We start from the raw sequence: 23,857 nt of genomic DNA, 5'->3' as shown, positions 1-23,857 counted from the left end.
CGAAGGGCTGGGTGGCACTGAAATCAAGAGCAGACACATCCTGCCAGTGGCTGCATCAGCTGGCGGCTCCCTGCTGCGGGGCTGTGTGTGCATGCACATGTGTTGTGGCTTTCTCTTTTCTGCTACAAGTTGGAGAAACTTGGCCTGCTGCACTAGAAAAAGAATCGAGTGAAACAACAAAATATGTAATGCATCCATCGCTCTGTAACTCCAGTCCAGGCTGCAGCAGAATGGGGAAAGGATTTCTGATTAAGCAGATGAGTTTGATGTGCTTGTAATACATGCTTTATTAACGTGTAACTGTTACTGATGAAATACATTGTGCAACAACAACAAAGAAACACACACACAACAACCCCACCTCCTTTCTGACAGCCACCCTAAGAACTCTGTACCTGGGCTTATATAGGAGGGAAACGCAAAAAGCCCTTCCAGGCTGAGCGTGCGGCCACGGGGCCGGCGGTAGGTGCTAAAATCCAGACAGTTGTGCTGCAACCTAGCCGGAGAAAAGGCTGCCAACACAGTCCCCAGCTCACTAAAGCATTAAAACGTCTGCTCCAGTACGTAAATACACGCAGGAGGGGTTGCCTGTAGGCTTGAGGTGAAGCACCTGCTTAAACACCCTGCTGAGATTGTGACACAGAGGGCAGGGGTGGCCGGAGTGCTGCGCTGTGCTGTGCTGTGCTGTGCTGGTGGCCAGGCAGACTCCCACCTCACCACAGTGACTTCTTTCAGATGGGGCAGGGGAGGCTCTAGCGAAGTGAGTTGGGTTTTGAAAAGCCATCCAAGTCCACCTGCAACTTTAAAAGCGTGGTTTCTGATCGGTGTACCTCTTGAAAGCTTCCACGGAGGTAGGCTCTGCAACCTCCCCAGGCGATCTCTTCCAGTGCTTAACTAGCCATATTATTACCGAGACTTTCCTAATGTTTAACCTAAATTTCCTGTGCTGCTGTTTAACCCAATGCTACTTATCCTATCCACAGCGAATAAAGAAAACTATTCCTTTCCTCTTGATGTATTACACATGTCGTTGTTCCCAGCCTTTTCTACTGCAGGCTGGCTGGGAATGTTCTTCCAGGTTCACCCACTGCTCACCTTTCCTAGAGCTCTGGCTCTCTGCTAGACCTTTTCTGTTGGATACACATCTTTTTCCTTTTTTTTTTTAAAGCTGAAATATTGAAATGTGTTTTCCCCAAACTGGATACGTGGCTCCGGATGCTATGGCATTGTGTTCTGAGCAAACATCCTCAGAACAGCCTGCTGCCGTCCGTGCAGCCCTCCTCAGCCTTGCTGTATGCAGAAAGTAAGTCACTCTGTTCTGACACACAGGACTGCAGTGGAAGTGCTTTAACAAAAGCAAATCCAGGGCAGATGCCTGCAGAAATGTACTTTACAACATCCTTCCAGTTTGACTGAGAATTTTGTAGGTTGGGGTAGACTGTATTTTTCCCAGCTTGCTTATGACCATGTTCATGAGAAGGCCAATACTGGAAAGCTTTAATAAAGCTGAGATTTATCTATTGCTCCCCCCCCTCCCCCCCCATTCCCACTGAAGGAAATTAAATTGGTTTAACAAATCAGTGTTTTTGACAAAGCCATGCTAGCTGTTACTCATCTCCTTGTTATTTCCTGAGTGGTTACAAATAATTTGATTGTTTCCGTATTTTTCCAAAAACTGACCTTCACTCACTGCACTTTAATTCCCCGTTACAATTTTTTCCCTCGCTGTGAGGGTAGGCACTGTAAGCCAGTTTTTTGTCTTCTGGATATTCACCCGTCTTCCACGAGCTCTCAGAGACAACCACTAATGGCTCCGAGATTGCTTCAAACAGTCCAGTAGGATACCTGTGGATGAATTGTATCTGACCCAGGCAATTTGAAAGATCTAATTTATCTAAGCACTATTTAATCTGTTCTTTCCCTGTTTTCACTTGTGTTTCTACCCCTTTGCCACTTGTGCTGTTTCCTGCCTGATCTCATTTGACCTTTTTAGTAAAGATTGCAGAAAAAAAAAAAAAAACGAAAAAAAAAAACATTAAGCACTCAGCCTTTTCAGCGTTGCCTGTCAATAACTTTCCCTGTCTGTTGAATAGCAGGTTTTTTCCTCATCTTCCTCATATTATGAAGTATGTTTGCAGAATGTTTTCTCATTATCCTTTCAGCACCTTGCTGGATGTGTTCCCTGTTCTCGCTTGACCTCTCTGGTTTGGGCCCTGCATCCTCTCTCTGCTTTCATCCTCACCTAGGTTCAGCTTTCTGCATGCTTTTGGTGCTCGAGGTCAGTAAGAAGTTCATGATTTAGCCAAGGTGGTTTCTTACAACACTTCTAATGGTTTTGCTGCTTTGGGATAATTTGCACTTGTGCCCTTAACAGAACTATTTTAAGGAACTGTCAGCCACTCTGAGCTTGGTCCTCATGAGATATTACTTCCCAGTTCTCTGAGTTTATTTAAGCTGGCTTTCTTCAAGACTCTTCTTTTTGCCTTCCAGGAGCTGTGAGTTTTCTCATTCCATGATAACTATCACCCAAATTACTTTCTATGTTCATATTTCTAAACCTGTTTCTCTTGTCTATTAAAATTGAGAGTAAGGAGCTTTCCCTTCAGATGCTTCTCCAGCCTGCTTCTCTGTCATCAGCGTGGAGTTTGTGCCCTGTGATACCCCGTGTGCCTGCAGACAGCTCCGATCCCTCCCAGCCCCGTCCCTCCATCATCTTCAAGCCTTGTGCTGTATGTGCGATTCATCTCGTTGCCCTCCACAAGAAGTAGCTCTGTCCATCTGTTCTTTGTGGCCTTACCCCAGGCACCCCCCAGCCCCATCATTGTTATTAGTGAGGGGTTTTCGACCAGTGCATTTCTTTCCACATTTTATGCTGTGGAGTGAACGTGTCTATTGGCAGCATTTTATCCCTTGTCTCCCTGAACAAGCTATGCTATCTATATTAGTATTCCAGTCACATGAATTATCCCAACAAGTCTCTCATGCCAATTAATTCATAATTTTGATCACGTATTAAAACTTCCAAGTCCTCCTGTTTATTCCCTATATTTCTTGCATGAGCTCTTGTGATTACTTTTTGCGACTGCACCCAGTGTACATCAGGAGTAACTGAAGTCGGTGGGTTGTGTTTTGCTGTCGTTTACATGAGTGTCAATCCAACGTGATTCCACTGATTGGCACAAGGTTATTGCAGATTTACTTGCATGAGAGTGAAGGAAGAATTTGGCCCATCTAAATGAATTCTGTGTGAAAGAGGTCTCGGCCAGGAGGATTAAGCATGTTTGTCTAATTGCTAGATGTGTTATATTGTATGTAATCAGTGTAATGGCAATAAAATGGTTGCCGCACCCAGAATATTTCATCACCGAGCTTTTTGGATCCTATAATTGTCTTTCCCTTGTTACTGTGCTCACATTAATAAGGTGCAAAGTTTTACATAATTTAAAAATTTAGGGAAAGAAAAAAAAAAAGAAAGGAGGAGAGAAATGTAGCTGAGGTGTGCATGAAAACCAAATGTACCAAGTAGTTTCTGCTACAGCAAAGCAGCAGAATGTGAGGTAGAAAAAGTCAGCTTTTGAGGTTTTATTACTTTTTGCTTTGTGATGACTGGCTTTGAGCCCACACATTTCTTGAATACACAATAGGGAGTTGGGCAAGACTGCAGAAATAAATTTTATTAACACACAATCACTGCAGCACCAGACAGAATAATCTCCTTTAGTCTCCTCTAGCTGGCAGAGTCCTCTTTGTACCAGGTCAAGTCAATTAGCAGTATAATGTATGACAGGTTTTATTTAAAAAGGGTTTAATTAAAGTTTTGTTACAAAGCTCATACAAACTAACAATCTGTCTTTTAGGGATATGTATTATCTAGAAATTGATTTTAACTTAAACACTAATTTATAGACTGTCCCCTTTAATAAGTGTAATTCCTTGAAGATATTAAGGTCTTCCTGCCCCAAATAAATTCAGGTCCTGATTCAGCAAAACACGTAATTACTAAGGACTTCAATGAGGCCACTCATGCACTAAAAGCTAAAGGTGTGCTTGAGCACTTTGCTGAACTGGGGCCTTGCTGTATAGCGACTGCCCTGATTGTGCACATTGTGCAGTTTGGTCATGTCTGCACTCAGAAGGCTGTTTTAAAGACACCACTAATTCTTCTAAACACCTCATACAGGCCATGAAAGTGGGAACATTTCCTTCTGCAAGATACAGGTGGTTTTTCACTAGTTCTGGCGTCTTCTTGGTTCCTGCATCTAAATACGATTTGTGTTACCTGTGTACACATTTCCCCCCAGAATATTGACACCGCTGATTCCTTTCCTTCACTAGAGAGCAGGGGCTGTCTCCCCAGCAGATTTAGCTAGGCACGTCTGTGTTAACTTAAATGGAGCAATATCAGTTTATGCCAGCTGAGGATTGCATCCCAAAACTTTATTTTCTTAATGAAAACTAGCTTTTATTCTATTGATTGCTAAGTATGAACCTTTGTCTTATTCTAATCCCTATTGAATAATAATGCCCCCAAAAGCTCAAGAATATATCCCATTTCAGGATAACTTGTAATTCATCATTATATATGTGTTTTGTTGGCTTTTTGTTTGTTTTTTCTTGTTGTTTTAAATTCCCAAGCTAGAAAGAGAAATGGCTGGATAGAAAGGATTTGTGTGCAGAAAAGATGCCAGGTGTTTCTCTAGCTCTTGCCCGAGCAGTGTGGTTATACTACATCAAAACCTTTGGAAAACTAATTTGCTTGATGGCCAGGAAGGCAGGCAAACTGGGCTCTGTAATCCGCCTGGGAGACACCCCAGAGCTTCCTACACGTTCGCAGTCGGTGCAGGAGCCGGGACAGCTGGGCCCTGCCCAGGCAGCCAACACAGTTGGGTGCGATGCTGTCCCCAAGCCCCACTGCTCCAGGGAAGGACCCGGCAGCACCCGAGTTGTTAGCTCGGGGCTGCCAGTTCACAGCGATGGCTGGAGACACCACGAAGCTTCAAAAGGCATCTGTCTGTTCACAGCACATTTGGAAAGTTAGGCCTTTTTGTGTTGTAATGTTTATTACCGAAATGAAGCCCCCTCATTTTTTATTTTTACTGTTAAGTCTTTGAGGCACATGGAACAGAGGCCAGAATTTGCTTTGATTAATCTTCAGTCTGTTTCTGCTGTGTTCTTCCCCATGGTATAAATCTAGACTGCAGCTGGTAGGGGGTTGTATGCCTAAAAAAAGTCTCAGCACCAAAACATTAAAAGTAGCAAGTTTGTGTTGCCTACTTCTATGTCTGGATAGTTGGAAAACCAAAATATAATTCAAATATTTATTTTTTTTCTGCCTTATGCTGAGAAGAGGCAGAGAAGAAAGGCTTGCATTTGAAATATGCATAGTAAAAGAAGGGACAGGCAGAGGGAGGGAGAAACAAGTGAATTCAGAGAAGCCGAAGAGAGGAATCAAGAAATTTTTGAATAGAGAAATTCTGTGGGATAAGACCTACACTCCCAGACTTCAGTGAGCCCTCCGACACTGGAAGCGGCTCGGGCTATTTCATCGAGATGGCCTTACTTGTTTCAGCATAGCTGTTGGGTGGGGATGCCTGCCCTAAGACAGATCATAGGCTGCCTCTTAGCTAGAAGAACAGGCTTGCTCATTTAAAATTGAATCAGGCTTTGAGCTTATGCTTGCTCAGAGAAGCATATCAAATGGAATAGTTTGCAGAAGTCTCAAGTAGTCTGATCTTCACCAACCAAATTCTTCAAAACTTGTCCAGGATCCGTGCCTGGTCATCTTGCAAGCTGAATGCGTGCTGGCCATACCATATTTTATGAAAGAAGGAAGCGCCTCTGGTTAGTTGTGTAAGCCCTAGCTCACGCCAGGGTGTGGGGCTCTGCTGGAATTACCACCCGGCTCCCAAGTGCTGGAGGCACAAGCACAGCCTGTGCTCCTAGCTGAGGTTACCGGGCTAAGGGACGGCTGAGCCATGTGGCTAAACACAGAGATTTTCACTGACTGGATTTCTCGTTGGCCAGTCAGGAGGCCTGCGGGGTTGGTTGTTGTTGCTGTTTGGTTTATTTGTTGTCTTTTGACTTTGCCATTTGTCAAGTGTGTGTGACCACGTTGTTCACAGTGTGTGGGATTAATGGAGAGTTAAGTGTTCAAGGACTCGTGACCCATGTTCCCGGCTCCCTGCACACACGGGTGTGCAGGCTGGGTGCGCAGAGCCACGCGAGCACTGAGGAGCCGCCAAGGCCGAGGCCTCATGGCGGCGGCGCCATGTTGGGGCTCGGCTGCTGCCTCAGCTCCTGCCGGCTGCTGTGAGGGGCTGAGCGTGCCTCATGCAGCTTTCGTGTAAGGCCTCGTGGTCTTCACGAAGATGGAGTCTTAATATTAACTGTGTTCTGAAAAGTGCCATTGGGTTTGGGGACAAACTGATCAGCATTTTAAGAGCTGTAGCCGTGTGAGGCAGGATAAGCCCAGGTCTTCACTCACGTGAGCCTGATGCGCTAGCCCTCTCTTTCATCCACCCTTTCCTTCCCTCCCCTCCAGAAGCGGTCTCACCCAATTTTACTGTACGGTAATGGAAAATAGGAACCAGTGCATGCTTGGGCCTCCTGTAACAGTCAAAATGGGTCCCATAGAGCTTCTCACCAAGCCATTTTCCTTCTCTTGGTCAAGCTACCCACGCAGGATAAAATACAAACGGTATTAATGCTAAAAGAAAAAGTACAGCTGAAGAAATAGCTGCAACGAGAATTAAAATATCTGCAAATCAGTTCTGCTAGCATCCACCATCCTTTTAACATTTGGAGTGATCTTCCTCTGGAAAAAATAAATTAAGGTCAACACACAAACTTCCTCTGCTTCCTGGAATTCTTACATATTTTCACTATGATAACATGATCTGTGTGTGTGTAAACGCGAGGGGAGAGGCGGCCGAAAGCTGGCGGAGAGCCCCCTCCCCCTCCGGTCCTGGGAGAATGCCTGAAGCATGAGCTCAGCTGTTCAGGCTCCATGCATGGTGTCATACACTTCCACAAGCAAATTCACAGTGACATTAAGAAAAGAAGATCTGGGGCCCTGGTCTCCAAAGTGTTCGGTGTCCACAAGACAGCCCCTAAATAAAGGGCTGTTTATTTGTTGAATTATCAAGTTGTTACCCACGGAGGGGGTTGAAAATAGCTGAGCAGTCCTGGGGTTTTCTTTGGTGCGTGCACAAAAATGTGTTTTCTTCTGTTTGTTTTCTCTGACAGAAACCCAGGTCTCTGTGTTTCTGTTTCTCTTCCCTCCTCCCTCATATATAAATACCCTTGAAAAAAAGGTGGCCAACAATTAGCCATTAACTAAGTCCCTGAAAGGTTTAAAATAAAGAGTTGATGAAAGCATCGGAAGAGGATCTCAGCACAAAGCATGTCTGTACGCCATGGTGTGCTTCTGAGAAACAGAATTTAAATGATTTGCATATGGCCACCTAAATATTTAATGGTTTTGCAGTTTAGGAAGGCAGGCTGAAAACTATGCAGTGCAGGCAGTCTCTGATCTTATCCGGCTCCACTGGCTGTGTTGGGTCAAGCATGTTGTTTCTCAGGTCTGATCCTGGCGTTCCAGAAGCTGTGGGAGCGCTCAGCACCATCTGAAACTAAGGCTCTGCTGTGCTGCGAGCAGCTGAGGCCAGTGCACGTGCACGCCTCTAAAGCTGCCGGAGCGTTCGAGCCTCTCTAAGCCCAAACCTGACAATGTTGTTCCCCTCACAAAGGAGGTTCACACCACGCCGTATCGGCTCTCAGGCTGCCTTACAGCCCCGTCTTTCTTTCCCCTTTCCCCACCCCCAGCCATGGCCTGCTACGTACATGCTCCCAAACTCGGCTAAGCATTTCGTGAGCGTGCAGGGCTGAATGCACATTCACAGGAAACAAAACCGTGAGATACTTTCAAAAATGCAGACACACAAAACACTTCTCGACAGCTCCAGGCAGGTGCAGGGCTTACACTTCAGATGACTGTCCAGTTTTAAAGCACGGGACGGAGGCATTCTGATGCGGCTGCTCTTGAAGACCACAGTAAAATATTAACCGAAGGGAGAAGTTAAATAAAAAGAAGCAGCTCTTCCCAGCGGAATTGTAGCGTTCTCTCCTCTTCACATTCTTTTGAGCTCATTCATTCCTTTGAGCTGTGGTAACAAGTCAGCTATTTGTATATGGTGAGGCTGGTAATGGAGAAGAGAAGGAAATTCCCTCAGAAGCAAAGTCCTGTCTTGCTGCGCTTTTTGCAGCGATCATTGTGCTCCTTCCCCAGCCCCAGACAGCATTCGTCCCAGTTCCCTGTCCAGGTGGCCGAGCTCTTTAGCCCAGCCCCTGGTCGCTGTGGTTTAGAGAGCAAGTCTCCCATCATGAATGTGCATCTAAATAACTAGCATTTGCAGAGTTCCCACTTCAAGTACTCCGTCAGCCTGAAAGCTGCCTCCAAGGCCAGGGCTGAGGAGGCTGATAGCCCTGGGAGCTCTGGGTACCCAGCAGAGTCAGGTTTTACTGGTCCGATGCTGGTTACCCAAAATTCCTGTTGACACCAGTGGGAGCTGCAGGTGCTTGAAAACCTCTCAGATACAGGGATGGCTTCATTCATCATTCAGCTGCAGCCCTGTCTGGACAGGAAGACAGTAACCTTTAAAGAGCAACACTTCACAACCATTAAGCAACTAATATTTCATGCATTTGTATCACAGTTGGCTCCAAAGCCAACCTTGGCAAGTGTCTGGGGGTTTCTCTGGAGAGTCATTTTGTCTGTTTAGACTGCTGTTCTATTTAAGGTGTTTAAGGGCTGTTTCCCTGATCCTTCTTCATTAGAGGTAATTGAATAGTTTAGAAGCCTGATCATTGTTTGGCTGAGTCTTCCCACTAACAGTCCACTGATTGAATAATTGCCAAAGGATACGGAGGTAAAGAAAGATACGTTTATCGTGATTTTCTAGCACTCGGAACATCTTCAAAATGGTTTGCAGGTTACTAATTACATTTTAATAAAAAGTTGTGGGTTCAGATCTTACCAAAATGCAGGAGGATTCCTGCAGCCCATAATGTCCTTCTTTGCCACAACTTCACAGATGACTTGGGCAACAATGTCCTTCGCACAGGCTCCTCGCTTGGGGAAAAAAACTCCCTCCGGTCACTTCCCAGGTTGGTTCTGCACATCCTCGGGTAACACCCCCTTCCTGCAGGCCTCCCAGGAGCTCCACAGTCTTTCTACACCAAGAAATTTCCTTTCACCACCCCCAGCAAGACAGAGCTTACCCTCTGCCTGAGGCAGACCTGCAGCTCAGCCATGCCAATTATAAAAGATGCCTCCCAAACGTGTATTCCTGGTTTCCAGAGTGACTCTGGGGTGCTACCACACCTATCTTTAGACTGGCTAAAAGCTACCGAGAGGCAGTGTGGTCACAGGGTGTCACATACCATCATGATGAGCGTAGCACGAATTGCTAACTAGACGCTCAGGGACGCCTGAATTCTCATCCCGGAATCCTGAACTGAAAAAGGCAAATCTCTCTTTTTTTTCTTTCTCTATACTAAAAATACGTAGGTGAATTGTCACTCGGCTCTCTTTGCACTGCTGGGACAGAGCACACCTCATATGCGTCGTGCCCAAAGTTACACGTACCTGTTTCCCCTCTCTGCAGGCTGCCTGGGCAGGCCCAGGTTAGGGTGGAGGTGGCCGGAGGATCAGCTGGCCGAGCTGTCTGGGCAGAATCGAGAGAGCTGTCAGCCAGGGATCAATTATTTTAACGCGGAAGATGCACTGAAGATTTTACAGAAAGAAATGTGATAATTGGAAATTGTACCCACCGTGTTTGTATCGCAGCAGAGCTGGCATCATCTCTGTATCACAGATGAGCCCCAACTGAGAAAACCGCTCTTACCTCCATGCTGCTAGGTTTCATCAGCATTGATTTCAATTCAGCTGTCTTGAAAATACTTTCCCATAGCCCCTGTAGAAACTGTGATAAATGTTCATACTAGCATCTTACAAAAAGCCTTCAAAATAATGTGAATTTCTGGTGAATTTTGAATGTGTGATTGCTTTCATCCCAGGACTGTCTGTCTCTCCAAAAGCCTCAGACTCATTGCTCCAAAATTGCCTTAGGATCTGTGATAAGCACCCAGAGGGTGATGCAGCTGTAAGAGCGGCGTGACTACTGCACACAGGAAAGGGAACACCATAATTTGGCCAGCAGGCTAGGGTTAGGGTCACCTGTGCTATAGGTATTTCAAATCCGTCCAATTAAACAGTGTTAATTACTGGTGGTTCTTTTTTTCTGGAATAGCCATAGCTGTTCTTCCCTGTCTAATAATGGAAGAATGCTGCCAGTTCCAAAAGTGATTTCTAAGGACTGATTAAGGAATATTTGTTCAACTTAGAGAAGAATGAAGGCCTACATATATGTTAATACATCCCCACTAACACAGAATGGCTTTTTGTTGTTCTCCTCTGTCTGGAACGTGAGCAATTTGTAGTCTGCTGCTGCATCTAATTAGTGGATCTGATCCTCGCATTGAAGCAGTAGAGGCTTGTGATTTAAAGACCAAGATTTCCAGGCTCTATCATTGAAAAAAGGCTTCTCCAAAGACTCAAGATATGGAGAATTACATTTAAATGCCAAAGTTGGATACAGAAAGAAAATAAAGGAGTGATCTTAAGCAGTTGCATGACTGTCTGTTGGTTCAGATTCACAACACAGAGCGAAGGTAAACTGCCTTCAACACGGATCTGTGGGAAGAACTTGGCCTCATCTAGCTCCCTCTTTGGTACTAGCCAAGATAAAAATACATCAGGATTACCAGCATCTAGGAAACTAGCATATGGTGCTACCACAGAATGTAATACTAATAGATTTGAGAAGATCATTATTTTTCTCTTTCTGTGCGGTTCCTCATTAAACAAGATGCCGTTCATTCTCTGCCTGGACTTCTCCCGCATTTTTCCCGTGAAAAGAGAGGATAAGCTTGAATTAATTTAATTGCCAAATGTTTTGTTCAAATAGCCGTGGCAGAAGTAACTTTTAGTAGCCGGGTTAAATAGCCCCCTTCAGTGCAGCAGTTAACATTTATCGTTGCTGTCGGCCCCTCTGCACTGCACCAGGATCTGACAGCGTTCGGGTGCCTTGGGAAGTCACGGTGCTTCTTTTTCTCTCCCCCTCTCTCCTTTCTTTTTCCTGCAAGAGCAAGATCTCGTTGTGATCTGGGAATAAATTGTTTTCAAATTCCTTAGGAAGAGCTGGAATGCTCAAAAGGCATTTAGAGGTTCGTTTCCAAGCCAGCTGAAAATTGTCTTTGGGTGAGCAGGTGCTCACCTCGCTCTGCAGCCCGGCACAGGGGATGTGCCTCCCGCACCTCACCTGCGTAGGTTCCCCTCTGGCTGGCCCTGGGAGGGCACAGGGAGGAGGGGAGAGAGGTTCCTTGTACGCTCTCCCATGTGCTGTTCCCTTTTCCACTGTTCCCAAAGTTAATCTACTCTGCACTGTGCAAAACCAAGGGAGGGTGAAGTGACAAGACAAAAGAAAAGCAGTCCTGTGGATTCTGTCATTTCTGCCGCTGCTGTCAGCCCTGAAGGTTTTGCATTTTGGTAAACAGAGAACTGATTATGACATGCGAGTGACTTGAGAAAAGTGATGGTAAAACAGAGATTTCTGTTTTGGAGGAAAACGTAAAAACAAAAACATGCTGGGAACACTGAGATGGGTAAGCACCAAAGAGCAGAATTGTCAGCACCTTTCACCAAATCCCACAGACGCCACTGAACTCCCATAAGCAGATAATGACAAGCACGAAGGTACAAAACAAGGACTCTCTTGCTGGTCTCTGAAGTCCCTTGTGAGCAGGCTGGCAGCAGGGGCAGTGGCTTTCAGAGAGCAGCAGGGCAGAGACGGGGCCACCTCCAAGCAGGAGGGCTGGACTTGGAGAAGGGAAGGAGCAGAGAGGGCAGCTGGGATTAGAGGTGCGGGCACACAGAAGGAGAAGGAAAAGGCTAAGGAGTAGCAGTGACAAATGAAAAATGAGGGAAAATGCTGGGCAGGTGGGGCCAGGACCAGATGAGCAGGAGAACAGCAGGACCTAGGGGGACAGACTGAGAGGACACACGTGCCCAAACTCCCAGGGCAGGAGGAAAGCAGACGACAAATCTTTCCAAGTGCTGGCAATTCAACCATTGCTCTTGGCCCTGATGAACAGCGAGTTGCTCTCCCTGCCCACCTTTTGTACTCTCACGTTGTGTAACTTGCTCGTTGCGAATCTGTACCTCAGCATAGCTAAGGTCCATCTTGCCTGTCGGGATGCAGGAGAAGTCTCAGAAGTCTGAGGCTGTAACTAGCTCATAGCTTAAAGATGCTCTGTGAAATCCTGTGAGCCTTTTCCTTTACAGGGAGATGCAATATCTTAGGGCAGTGCTTTCTTATTCATTTTAAAAACAAAGTGTAAACTTCTGGATGAGTGCTGTGGCTGTTTAAGTCGTGCTGATATTGTATTGGGCATAGAAGCAGAAATTAAAAGCTGGTACATGTTCCTGCATTGAAGGGGAGTAGAGCTTTATTTTTTTGGCTCAAGAAACCTGACACCAGTTGAGACAACACACTTCTTACACAAGGCTGCAGCCGCTAGCAAATGGATGCATATTCATATGACAGGATATGCTCGGTAGCCCTGGGAAACCAAGATTTGAAATCAATAATTTCTAGTAAATCACAAACTGACATTGGCAACATCCTAGCCTGGCTGAGTATCTGTGTCATTACAGACACTCTTCTTTAATAAACAGAACATACGATGCTTCGTGCTTTGGTTTTGCATTTTCTTGGCAACAGCATAAAAGTATAATTTCTTTGCTTGATCCAAGGGATCTCTGACAAAGGGAAAAGGGTGACATTTGTTTCTGTGGGTTTTATGGTTTTAAATCTCAGGGCCAATTCTGCCATCAGGTAGTTTATGAATATTCATGTAGATTGTTTTGAATTGAAGAATATATAACTCTGCCATGTAGCTGGCATGGGAAGAATAGTTGACAGTCAGGAAATAGAGAATACTTCAAAAAGTAGCATCAGCTCTGTTAAGAGAGGACCTTTCTGGGAGTAAAAGGGAAAATTAAGGAAGAAAGGTGCATGTTTCCTTAGGGAAGCAAAATTGTGATCCTGTCTCCTAAAACCAATACAGAACAATTTTTGCAGACAATATTTAAAGCAACCTGGAGTCTGTTGCATCAGGTAAGGGCCAGAACCTGCCTTTCTGTTGTTTAGGAGCTGAGTCAGGTCTGTATGTCCCTGATCACTGCACATGTGTATGACCTGGGTGATCTAGCAGTGAGAAAGAAGGGAAGCTGGAATTAGTACGAAGCCTTGTATTTTACATTATTGCATCTTTTCAGTGATGCCTTACTTGCAGTCGGGTACAAGAGTCAAATAAAAGTGCCTGATTGTACAGACCTCTCGCTAACTTGGAAACTTGGCAAATGACACCTGCCTCTGTTTGCTGCTGATTTGATACCCCATGCCCGGGCTGGAAGCTGCGTCCTTGCCCCTTTGGCTGCTGTAGCTCTGCAGCAGCTGACAAACGTGAGAATGCTCCCAAATGTACCGCTTGGAGAAGAGGCATCTCCCGGGTAGCGACAGGCATCGCAAAGGCAGGCTCCTTTAACTGATGCCTGTGCATTTGCTGTACGTTTGCACTGAGCGTAGCACGGCTCCTATTCCCAGTTGCATGGGAGGCTCTGGGTGACAGGAGCAGTCTGTCCCGGCCGCCCCACGCCGCTACAGCCGCCTGCTCTTTGTAGCTCTGCATGGTCTGACTGCAAGCAGAGAGGTAAAACACTGCAGAGCTAAATCTGCAGGCCAGATCTCACTCGAGTTAGAATGAAATGTCTGGGTGAGTTCAACAGGCTTTTGTCCAGAAGATTTTGCGTAGTGGTCTTGAGTTTGGGATGTCAGTGGGGCTCTGGGATTTTGCCTCCTGAAAGCAAGACTCGATCGCACCACATTACTCTGGGTACTTACCTAAGCACTCGAGTAATCCCTTTTACATTTCCAGGAGAGTCATACAAAATGTTAAGCATGTGCCTAAGTGTATTTCTGAGCTATGCAAATAACTGGTTTCTATATTTAAAATATAAGTTCAAAGTAGATCGATTTGGAACAAGCATCTGGCAAGCGAGCAGGCATTAACAACCTGATTTTAACCTATACTTCAGTGGAAGCTCCATACTTTGTGCTATGTGACTTTTTACGAAAGCATGGAGGAATTACTAACAGCGGTGTCATCTCCTAGCTGCTCAGCACAGAGACTCTGGCTAGACCGTGTGTATTTTTCCAAGCAGGAGACAAGATCAGCATTCACTTCGATTTATATAATTTCCTGAACTAGTTCAGGCACCCACTGAAATGTCAGTGTGTCAGTGCCTCCTCCGATGCTTTCACCGATCCGCTCTTCCACGGACACTCATGTAAGTAATGACCCAGTGAAGGAAAAGTTGGCCTGATCAACTGTGCTCTTCTTTCATGTCCAAACCAATGAAAGGCATGTTGAAACTGTGGAGTTAACTGCTCTTAGATGAAAGCTCGTTCTGTGATGCTTCCTATTTTTCTATAAGTAATGTTTCTTTAAAAAAAAATAATAATAAAATTAGAATCAATATATTAACAAATGTACGTACTTTTCTACATGACTTATAACATTACTTAATGTAAGAAGCATTACTGAGGTAATTAAAATTGTTTATTGATGCAGTTTACCTATATTCAGGTATTTCTCATACACTTTTACTAGAAGACGAGGGTGGAGGGGAGAACATCCAATTAAACACATTCATAAATGACCCGAGATGCCGTTTTACTCAAAATAAACACTTATTGCTTCTAAGAGCATAATAGGTTTCAGAAAGGAATTGAAATTTTGCATGCATTAGAAGTTTCCCCCCAATATATTACAGCATGTGATGGATGAAGGGGTCTGAGCCTGCCGTGTTGTGAGCATCAGCCAGCTGCAGATTGTCTATGCTTAGGAAGAAACTTCGTAAGAAACTTGCACCACAGTAGGGAATTTTTCCTGCAGTTGTTCAGTAAAGGTTTCTTTTTGATTTTCTGAAGCATCAGCTATTGCCTGTGGCCAGAGACAAGCTAGCAAACGAGACAGCTCTGTGATCTGATCTCGCATAAGAAATGCAATTCTGACCAGTCAGACCCAAGGCTCACCTTGGCCAATATCTGTGCTGCTGCTACCAGACCCTTCAGAGAGAACAAGCTTTGTCCCCAAGGTGTGGACAAGCAGAGTCCTTCCTCCCCTGGTGCTGCCTGCTGGTGTCCAGCACCCAGAGGTTTGTTCTGTGATGTGACCAGGGGTCGCCCCCAGACCTCTGTGCTAAATAGCTGCTGATGAATTTGCTCTCCATGAGTGCTCCCAATCCCTTTCGATCCCCTTTATTCAGAAACATCCATCTGTGGCAATGATCTGCACAGTTCCATTAAGTGCTTGTTGAAGACAGACATCACTGATATCCAGAAGAAAAATACTGGCTAGGGGCACCTTGATCTGATGCAGAATGGGAGTTCTTATGGACCCGTGTGTTTTTTCTCTAATTTTCTATCAGAGGAATAATTTCATCTTTTTTTTTTTTTTTTTTTTTTTTTTTTTTTTTAATATATATATAGTCTTCCTTATCACCCTGCTTATGTCCAGCCTAATAGTTGTCTTTGCTCTGGGAGGGAGCAGTCCACATCCAGTTCATAGACCTCTCCCTTGAATTTTGTCTCTCATTCTCACATGCCGCGGCTTTGTGTTTTGGGCACAATTAGGACAAGCTCTTGTTTTAGCTTCTGAAGGCTTGTGTATTTATGTTGCAGTTCATGTGTTTTCACTCCCCAGGAGCTTTGCTTGGAGTTTTAGCTCCCAGTAAACATACACTCAAAGTGTATTTCAGCTAAATCCATTGATTTTACCCGTTTCCAGGTCAAAAACATGCAAGTAGCAAGCATCACATGATTTCCATCCATCTCCTTATGGGTCACTGAGAAATTTGTGAATCCTTCAGTGAATCTGTGATGAGTCCTTGCGCTGCTCACTTGCTGCTCCCTGCCAGTGTACAGGATGTGCTGCAGAGCAGCCCCTGGCTTCTCAGATTTCCTTGTCCATGTGGATTTTGGGAGCACCCAGAGGCCAGCTCAGTTGGGCACAGATCTCCTGGGAGAACAGAGTCCTAGCAGCACGGTTACCTGCACCCAGCCAACTAACACTTCTCCTTAGGCAGGTTACAACATACTGCTTGTCCAAAAACTGTGCGGACAAGGATTAGTCCTGTTTGTGTTTTTCAGAAACGATACAGCTCAGTGCACTCTGTGCATCAGTTGGTTGTTTTTTAGCTACAGCTCCAACTTCTCAGCTCTCAGGCTCTAGGCTTTGAGTAAGACATCTCAGCTGGGGAAGCAATGGCCCTAGTTGTGTGAAATGAGCAAAGAAAATGATATTTTTCTATGAATATTAAAGCTGCTAAATTAAATGTGACAAACTACTGTACAACTGATAAAGAACAGGATTCATCCCAGGCAGCCAGCCAGGGTTTGGGTTTTGTACCGTTCGAGGTACCACGATACATTTCAGCCAGCCTATGGCTGTAACAGCAGTCTTGATGCTCTTAAAATTGCCTCTTTTCTGCAGAATCCCACAGCTCACCTTTTCAAAACAAGGCAGAACCCCAGTAATAGGAGTTGGCAATTCGCTTAGGCTAGGCCTGATCTGGGAAGATAAAACACTGCCCTGGAGAAGCCACCGAAAGTTCTGTCATTGACAGCAGCCAGGGATTCCCCCAGGTCAGCTCTAGCAAACTTGCCTAAAGAAAGGGCTCATAATTCAATCACCAAAGGCCCAAATTGCAGCCCTGACATCCCCTGCCTTGCCACCACCTCTTGTTGGCAGTGAGAGATCTCTGTAAGGCTGTTCCTTTTCTACTAAGGGCTCACACTGCCTGGAGTCGGGCTTCCTTGTGTGCCCAAACCCATCCCTGCTGTGACACTGCTCGCATCGTCCTCATTCTGGGGAAGTCCTTTGGTCCAGTTTTGTGAAGTGACCAAAGCAAATGAGAATCCTTATGGTTTTCAACACTTGTCAGGAATATCAGATGTCTGGCAAGAGTCACGAATGACAAGGATTTCCAAAACATCTGGACAAATGACTAGCGTGCACTGCAGGTAGGGAATGTGATGCAGACCTGCCATGCATACATGTGAATCCCTGTGTCCTACGCATTCCATACATGTGTGTTTTCAGTCTAAAAACCTCCAGACAGAAAGATGGGAGCCCTAATGGAAGGGTTCCAGACGTTGCATGCTGGGCAGGCAGTGGCACCTCTGTGCAGGTGGAGCCTGATCGATGCATGATGAACACTTATCTCTACAGAGCTGCCTCAGCTGGTGACCCTTGTGCAGCACGTTGGCTCTGTAGGATCCCGTGCTGATGCCCTAATGCTGGGTTTGATCCCTGGCACCTCATCTAGGGTTGTGGATTTGCGTTGGGCAGCCCATCAAACCCAAACATCCGCTGTCGGTACGCCACCCCTTGGGCACCAAGATCCCTTCTGAGCTCTGGCCCCTGGAGTCTGTAGAGTTCAGGGTGCTCACACCCACAGAGTTTTTACTTTTGTGCTTGCTTTTTTTTTTTTCCTTCTCAATATAAAAATACATTCAAGTCATTTTGAATGATATAGAAGGCAGAATCAGCAGAAAAGCAAACTAAGAAACTGCCAAGGAATCCAAACTGACGTGACACTAATGCTGCCCTGGGAAGAGGGCCCGTTGCTGCAGCAGCCTGGAAAGCTGGGCTCTGAGCAGAGGTAAAACCAAATGTTCTCTGTTGCTGAGCTGATGCTGCTGATATTGTTACCTCGGGCTTGCTATGAAATGTGCGAAGATGGGCTTGGGCTATAAGTTTAATGCAAGTCGAGGATCATAGCTGAATGGAAATCATTCGGGAAAGTGAAGCCAGATTCTGACTTTATGAGTATGTATTTGGGCATAATAACTGGGTTTTTCTAAATAACTTTTTAATTTTATAGAGCATAATTTACCAACATCACCGTTTCATGCCTGATGAGAAACCAGATGCTTCATGAGCAGTGGTGCTGTGTCTCCCACCTCTCGTCCACTGAGGCAGAGCACCGGGACAGGGCGTCCAGCATCTCCGGACAGCAGGACCAGGGTGGCAGTTAATGAAAGGAAATCCTACCAGCAATTCTTTGGGGACTCAGTGTGCTCTCCTAACTGCCTGCAGCTTGCCTGTCCTGGTCCTTTACGTGCAGCCCAAGGTTCTTGGTTTTTGGGGATGGTCTGAGGGAGACTTGAAACAAGCGCGTTTAGGCTGTATGGGAAGTGTGTGGATTTATGGAGGCTCTCAGCTTGGGTTTGTGTCTGTCTTTGGAGAGAGATGTGCCTAGCACAAAGGAGGAAAACGAAACAGCTCTGCTGCTTCCTTCTCGCTAACCTGGGTTCACCTGTGCGAGGTGAGTTTAACCCTTTTATGAGCGCTAAGAGCGTTGGCCATGGTGTAGTCAGGAGGTGGGAAATGCCCCTTTTTAGGAAGAACTCAAACCGTTGTTCTTCGTGCCCAGGGCTGTCTTTTCCGTGGTTTGTACCCTTTGATTTGGGAAGAGAACAAAATCCAGGAGTGTTTTCGTGAGGCTCCTGCGCTGAGCGAAGCCGAAGCTGTGGAGCCAGGCTCCCAGCGCACTGCACAGCGCCCCGTGCTCACCGCCCGGCCGCGGGCCAGCCGGGCTGCGCCTCCGTGCGTGGAAGGAAAAAATAACAAAAAATCAAAAATCCTTGGACCTCTGAGGTCGGCAGTTTCTGAGAAGAAAGCGCTGCTTCCCCTTTAAGCCCGGAGCGGCTGGTGTGTGTGAGAGTGTGTGCGGGAGCGTGTGTGTCTCCTCCTCTTTGAGTGACACAGCACTTAGATATGCCTATCAGTAACTTAAACCCCACAAACTCCACCTTCTAAGTGAGGAAGCTGTGGGTTGATGGAAATGTAGTGAGCAGATTGAGACAGACAGTGAATCATTAGCAAACTGCAACGCCAGGATGAACTTGTCTGGAACCTAAAAGGAGCAAACAGCCTCCGAGTCCTCCGCGGCGCTGGGTTTTGCTCCCTACAGCCAAAGTGGATCTAAAAGCCGGCTGAGCCCCACTCCAAGATGCTGCTGGTTTCCCAGCGGGTAGAAGCACCACGCATGGAGCCCCACATGCCGGTGAGCAGCAGCGCAGAGCGGCGCGGCACGAGTTGCTTGCGGGGACTTGGCCCGGGGAAGTTTTCGGGGGGCGCCTTCCTCGGAGAAGCCCCCCCCGAGACCCCCCCAAACTCGCCCTAAGGATTGCTGCCGGCTTCCTGCCGGGGCCGGCGGGGCACCGTGTCCCTGGAGAGGGGGACCGTGCACCGGGGCCAGGGGAGGGAAGGGAGAGGAAAGGAAGGGAAAGGGAGGGAAGGGGGCGCCGTGGGGCCGGGCAGCGGCGGGGTGCGCAGCGCTGCCAGCTCCCGGTGCCCCCCCGGCTGATGCCCCGCCGCCGGGCATCGCCTGCAAACTTGGCTGCGAGCGCCGGGAAGGTGCCATGGGAGGGCGAGGGGGCCGCTGCCGCCCCGCGTTGGGGTTTTTTGTGTTCCAGAAGTCCCGGTGCCGCTGTTGGCAGCGAGGTGCCTGGGGATTTGGGGAGCCGGCAGCGCACGTTCCCTGGGCAGGGTGTTGAACAAAAGGCGCCGGGAGGAGCCGCCGCTGGGTCCGGGGAAGAGTGCGGGGCGGCAGCGCTGCCTCCGCGCCCGGGGACGGGGATAGGGACGGGAACAGGGACGGGGACGGCCCCGAAGTGCGGGAGCTGCCGCGACCACCTCTCCCCCCAGCCGGTGCGCGGTTCCCACCAGCCCCGGTGCTGACTCACTGTTTGGGGCTCTGCCCCCCGCGATTAACGCCGGGCTTCGGAGCAATTGCCGGCCACAACCGCGGCGCTCGGCTCCTCCTGGCACCGCACGGCCCCGGCCGTCCCTGTCCCTGTCCCCCCCCCCCCCGGCCCCGTCTCCGCCGGGGACCCCCAGGCGCTCCCCCCGGGGTGCCCGGCGGCTTTGTTCGGGCACGGCGGGGGGGCTGTCAGCGGGGCCAGCGGCCGCTTGGGGGAAGAACAGGGGGGGCTTTGCATCCCTTCGGGACCCCCCCCTTTCCCTCCCGCGGGCCACATCTAAATTAAAGGGCCGCTTTTGTTCCCCGCAGCCCCGGCGCTGCGGAGCGGCCGCGGGGGCGCCGCAGCCCCGTGAGCGCCGCGCCTCGCCCCGTCGGAAGCGAGCGGGCGGCCCGTCCTCCCCCTTCCCTTCCCTTCCCTTCCCTTCCCTTCCCTTCCCTTCCCTTCCCTTCCCTTCCCTTCCCCTCCCCTCTGTGCCCGAGGGGGGCGGCACGGCGGGGAGGGGGCGGCGCCGGGCTCCCCCCCTCGAGTCCCTGCGGCTCGGGGGGGCGGCGAAGCGAGCTCTGTGTGTGTGTCTCCCCCCCCGTTATATAACGCCGGTGCTCCCCCGCTCAGCCCCCTAATCCCTGCGTGTTTCCCCCCCCCCCCCCCCCCGGTGTGTTCCCCCCCCCGGTGATGGGGAAATCAAGCTGCCGGTGTGCGAGCAGCAGCATATGGTGCCTCCGGGAGGGAGGCAGGCAGGGAGCCGCGAACGGCCTTGAACCTGCCGGCCCCAGCAGCTGCTGGCTGCCCCCCCCCTCCCCGCAGCTCCGCTCGGCACCCCCCCCCCGGCCGGCGGGACCCGGCCGCCCCCTTGCAGCGCTGCCGGTGGCCGTGCGGGGAGGCAGGGGGCGGCCCCGGGGCTGGGGGGGTCGGGGCTGGGGTCGGGGGGGCGGCCCCGGGGTCGGGGTGGTCGTGGGGGGGTCGCGGAGAGCCGGGGGGGGGGCTGCGTGAGCGCGGCCGCGCAGCGACGGCTGCAGGCGCAGCTCGGGGAAGTTCCACGCGAGCACCCAAAAAAGCAGCCAGGCGCTGCCGGCACTGCCCATTTGCAGCTCGCTCTCGCTGCCATATGGTTGGAAGGGGGGAAAGAGAGTGAAAAAAAAAAAAAAAAAAAGGCAATTTGGGAAAGATGCTCTCAGCCGAAGGGAGGAGTGGGCTGCGGGAGCGAGATAGGAGGAAATTCCATGTTAGGAAAGCATTAGCAAGGGGTGACTTCTAATGTTTTCCTGCCACTGACGTTGACAGTGACACACATGTGTGGGCTGAAATTGGAACGTCACTGAGTTTTTAAACTGAACCAGGAAATAGTCTGTTGCTCAGGGATAAAAAACAAATAGTGTGCATTGTAAGGCAGGTACATGCAGCTAGCAGCTCCTCTCCAGTGAGTGAGGGGCTGCTCAACGGGCAGCAGTGAGCAGCTCGAATTTAATTTAGGATTTTATTTTCAGAGTGTTTTTTTTTTTTTTTTTTAACTCGAGGTTTTTTGTCTCTATTTTTAATCCTTTCAACTAACGCTTCAGAATCAGAAAAGCAAATATTGACAGGGCTTCACTTGTAGTCCCTTGTAACTATGTAGGTTGAACCTGCAAAGTCTCCTGGATTTTTTTTAAAGCTAACACAGTTGTTAAAGGATCGGGGGGAGATTAGTGGTTACAGAGGCAGTTATATATGTTCTTTGGTCTTTTGTATGGCTCCCTGTTACCCAGGTAGAAGTGTTTTATAAATTATAGTGTGCCGTTTTTTATTTTTATATTTTTTTTTACTGATCTTGTTACTCATAATGTGGTAGCACTTGGAGTTTTTATGTGGGAGTAGGGAGCTACTGTGCTAGATGCTTTCTGATGGTACGGGAAGATGTACTGAAAGAGTTCAGGATGCCAGGCATCGGGATGGCCCACCGACCTGCCCTGAAATGCCCAGCGACCTGCCCCATGCAGCTGCAGGACAGGCATCAGCCCGAGCTGCCTTCCTCAGCAGAACAAAAGTTAGGGAGGCAGAAGGTAACACAAGGACAAGAGTAAGTAAAGTCCCAGAGCCGTCCCGTAGGTTAAGTACAGTGCAACTCACTGGTTCCCAGTCATTTAATCAATAAATGTTCTATCTTACTTGCTACTCTGATGAAAGTTGCCTTAAAATAACTTTTATGAGTGCGTAGCCGTGGGAAGGCAAAGTAAATCTTGCAGAAGCTGTGACAAATGGACTTAGCCAAACCGGGGGGTGGAATACTCGAAGGTTGGCTGAGCTTTTTAAGTAGGAGGAAAGGCAGGATCCCCAGGTTTTCATTGTTCCCTTGTGCTGGCTGTTTCTGAGTTGTCAGCGTTTTTCCACATTTAGGAGAAGGTGACTATAAGTTACGATTCATTAGTAATCGGTATGGTCTCCAAATAAAGATAGCTAAATCAGTTTAAGCGATGCTGGCGCCTCTCCAAGGAGCCCTCTTTACATCTGACACGTTTGCCACTCACTTCTTTGAGGAACAATTAACACTGTACACTGCTATTTTTCCCTCTGTGGGAAGAGCAGTGGTGTAAGTTGGTACAAAGGCTTTCTACCTGACGTTCCAGTTTGACTTGCTATTTTAAAAAAGGGGAAAAAAGTATTTCAAACTGGAGGAAGAAGACACACCAAGGCTTTGCGTTGGACTGTTTTATATCAATATTGATTTTTTAAGGGGGTTTGTGTTATAAAGAGGGAGCTTTTATCCCCCTGAGCTCTCTGGCAATTATCTTCCTGCCATAAATGTTGATACGCACATAATGGATGTAACTAAAAAATCTCCTTATCCCAGCAGAAAAGGCTGACTGTTTGTTGGAGCAGAGAGAATGCTGAGAGTGTGAATAGACAAACCCATATGTCGCTGGTGAGAGAGATAAATGATGGACGAACAGGAGTTGGTTACTATGGATCAGCACAATAAACCAATTCCCATCATACACCTCTCTTAATAATATACCAGTTTCAATGCCATTGACGGGTAACCTAGGTAGCACCAGTCAACTGTAAGTTTTTCAACTGTTCTTTTATACATCTCAGAGAACAGTTGGGACTGCTCTCATTTTTTTCAGATGGTGGGTGCTAAAATTGTGCAGGACTTCCTTCCTTGCCAGTAAATTTGAAGGGGAACTTCAGAGCGCTGCTATAAAATGCCAAATGTGTGCGATGCTCTTGTGCACGCGTAGTAAGTTTTGTTTTGCTTCACCCGTAAAAGGGGTTCACTCCTACAGGCAATTGCTTAAAAATATGTCGAGAAACCATTTAGGCGCTTAGTACTGCCCTCATTAGTGTTGTTTCTGGTTGTATGGGATATTGGAAGATCTTGGAACATTGTTTTTTATCTAAGTGAAAATAGCAAAAGCACAATATTGTTTTATTAAAAAAAAACAACCCAGCAGAACAGGCAGTGATCAATAATACAGTTCTGACTTTCTGTAACCCATTTCAGGGCTGCCAGAAGCTCAAGGGAAACTTTGCAAAACAGTCTGTGCTCGTATCATGGTCTCCTTCCCCTGATCGTTACTGTTATTGCTAGCATTTTGCACAGAAAACAGACGTCTTTGTCAGTTAAAGGTTTCACTTTATGCCCTTCTCTTTTGCTGGCTGTTTTTCCCTGCAGTTTGCTGTGGCCCGGACTGTTAGTGCTGTTCGAAGGCCAGGAATATCGCCGGGTGGTGGGTGAGCAGGGCTCTGGGGTTGCAGCTCTTTCCGAGTCACCAGGTGCACTACGAGGCAGTGATGCCATCAGAGAGGGGAGAGCTAGCACATGCAAACAAGCTACAAAGAGTCTGAATTCCTCTTGGGAAGCCTCCTCATGGATAACACTTCCCTTTTGCCTTTCCTGTGCACGTGTGGAGTCACGGAAGCTGCCC

The 23,857-nt window shown here is 47.7% G+C and overlaps 1 protein-coding gene across 1 annotated transcript in view; it reads left to right on the top strand.

Annotated features, from left to right (window-relative positions):
* Positions 1-19,081: 19,081 nt before the first annotated feature.
* Positions 19,082-23,857, top strand: part of MAMLD1 (mastermind like domain containing 1) — a 77,186-nt gene continuing 72,410 nt past the window's right edge. The window contains exon 1 of the mRNA XM_084293904.1: positions 19,082-19,255. Within this exon, the coding sequence (XP_084150030.1) occupies positions 19,202-19,255 (54 nt within the window). The 5' untranslated portion in view covers positions 19,082-19,201. The remainder of the gene's footprint in view (positions 19,256-23,857) is intronic.

This window comes from Netta rufina (genome assembly GCF_964035555.1).
Source record: "Netta rufina genome assembly, chromosome: 12".
Classification (NCBI taxonomy): Eukaryota; Metazoa; Chordata; class Aves; order Anseriformes; family Anatidae; genus Netta; species Netta rufina.
The sequence above is the reverse complement of the archived record's forward strand: the minus strand, read 5'-3'. Positions and strand labels throughout refer to the sequence as shown.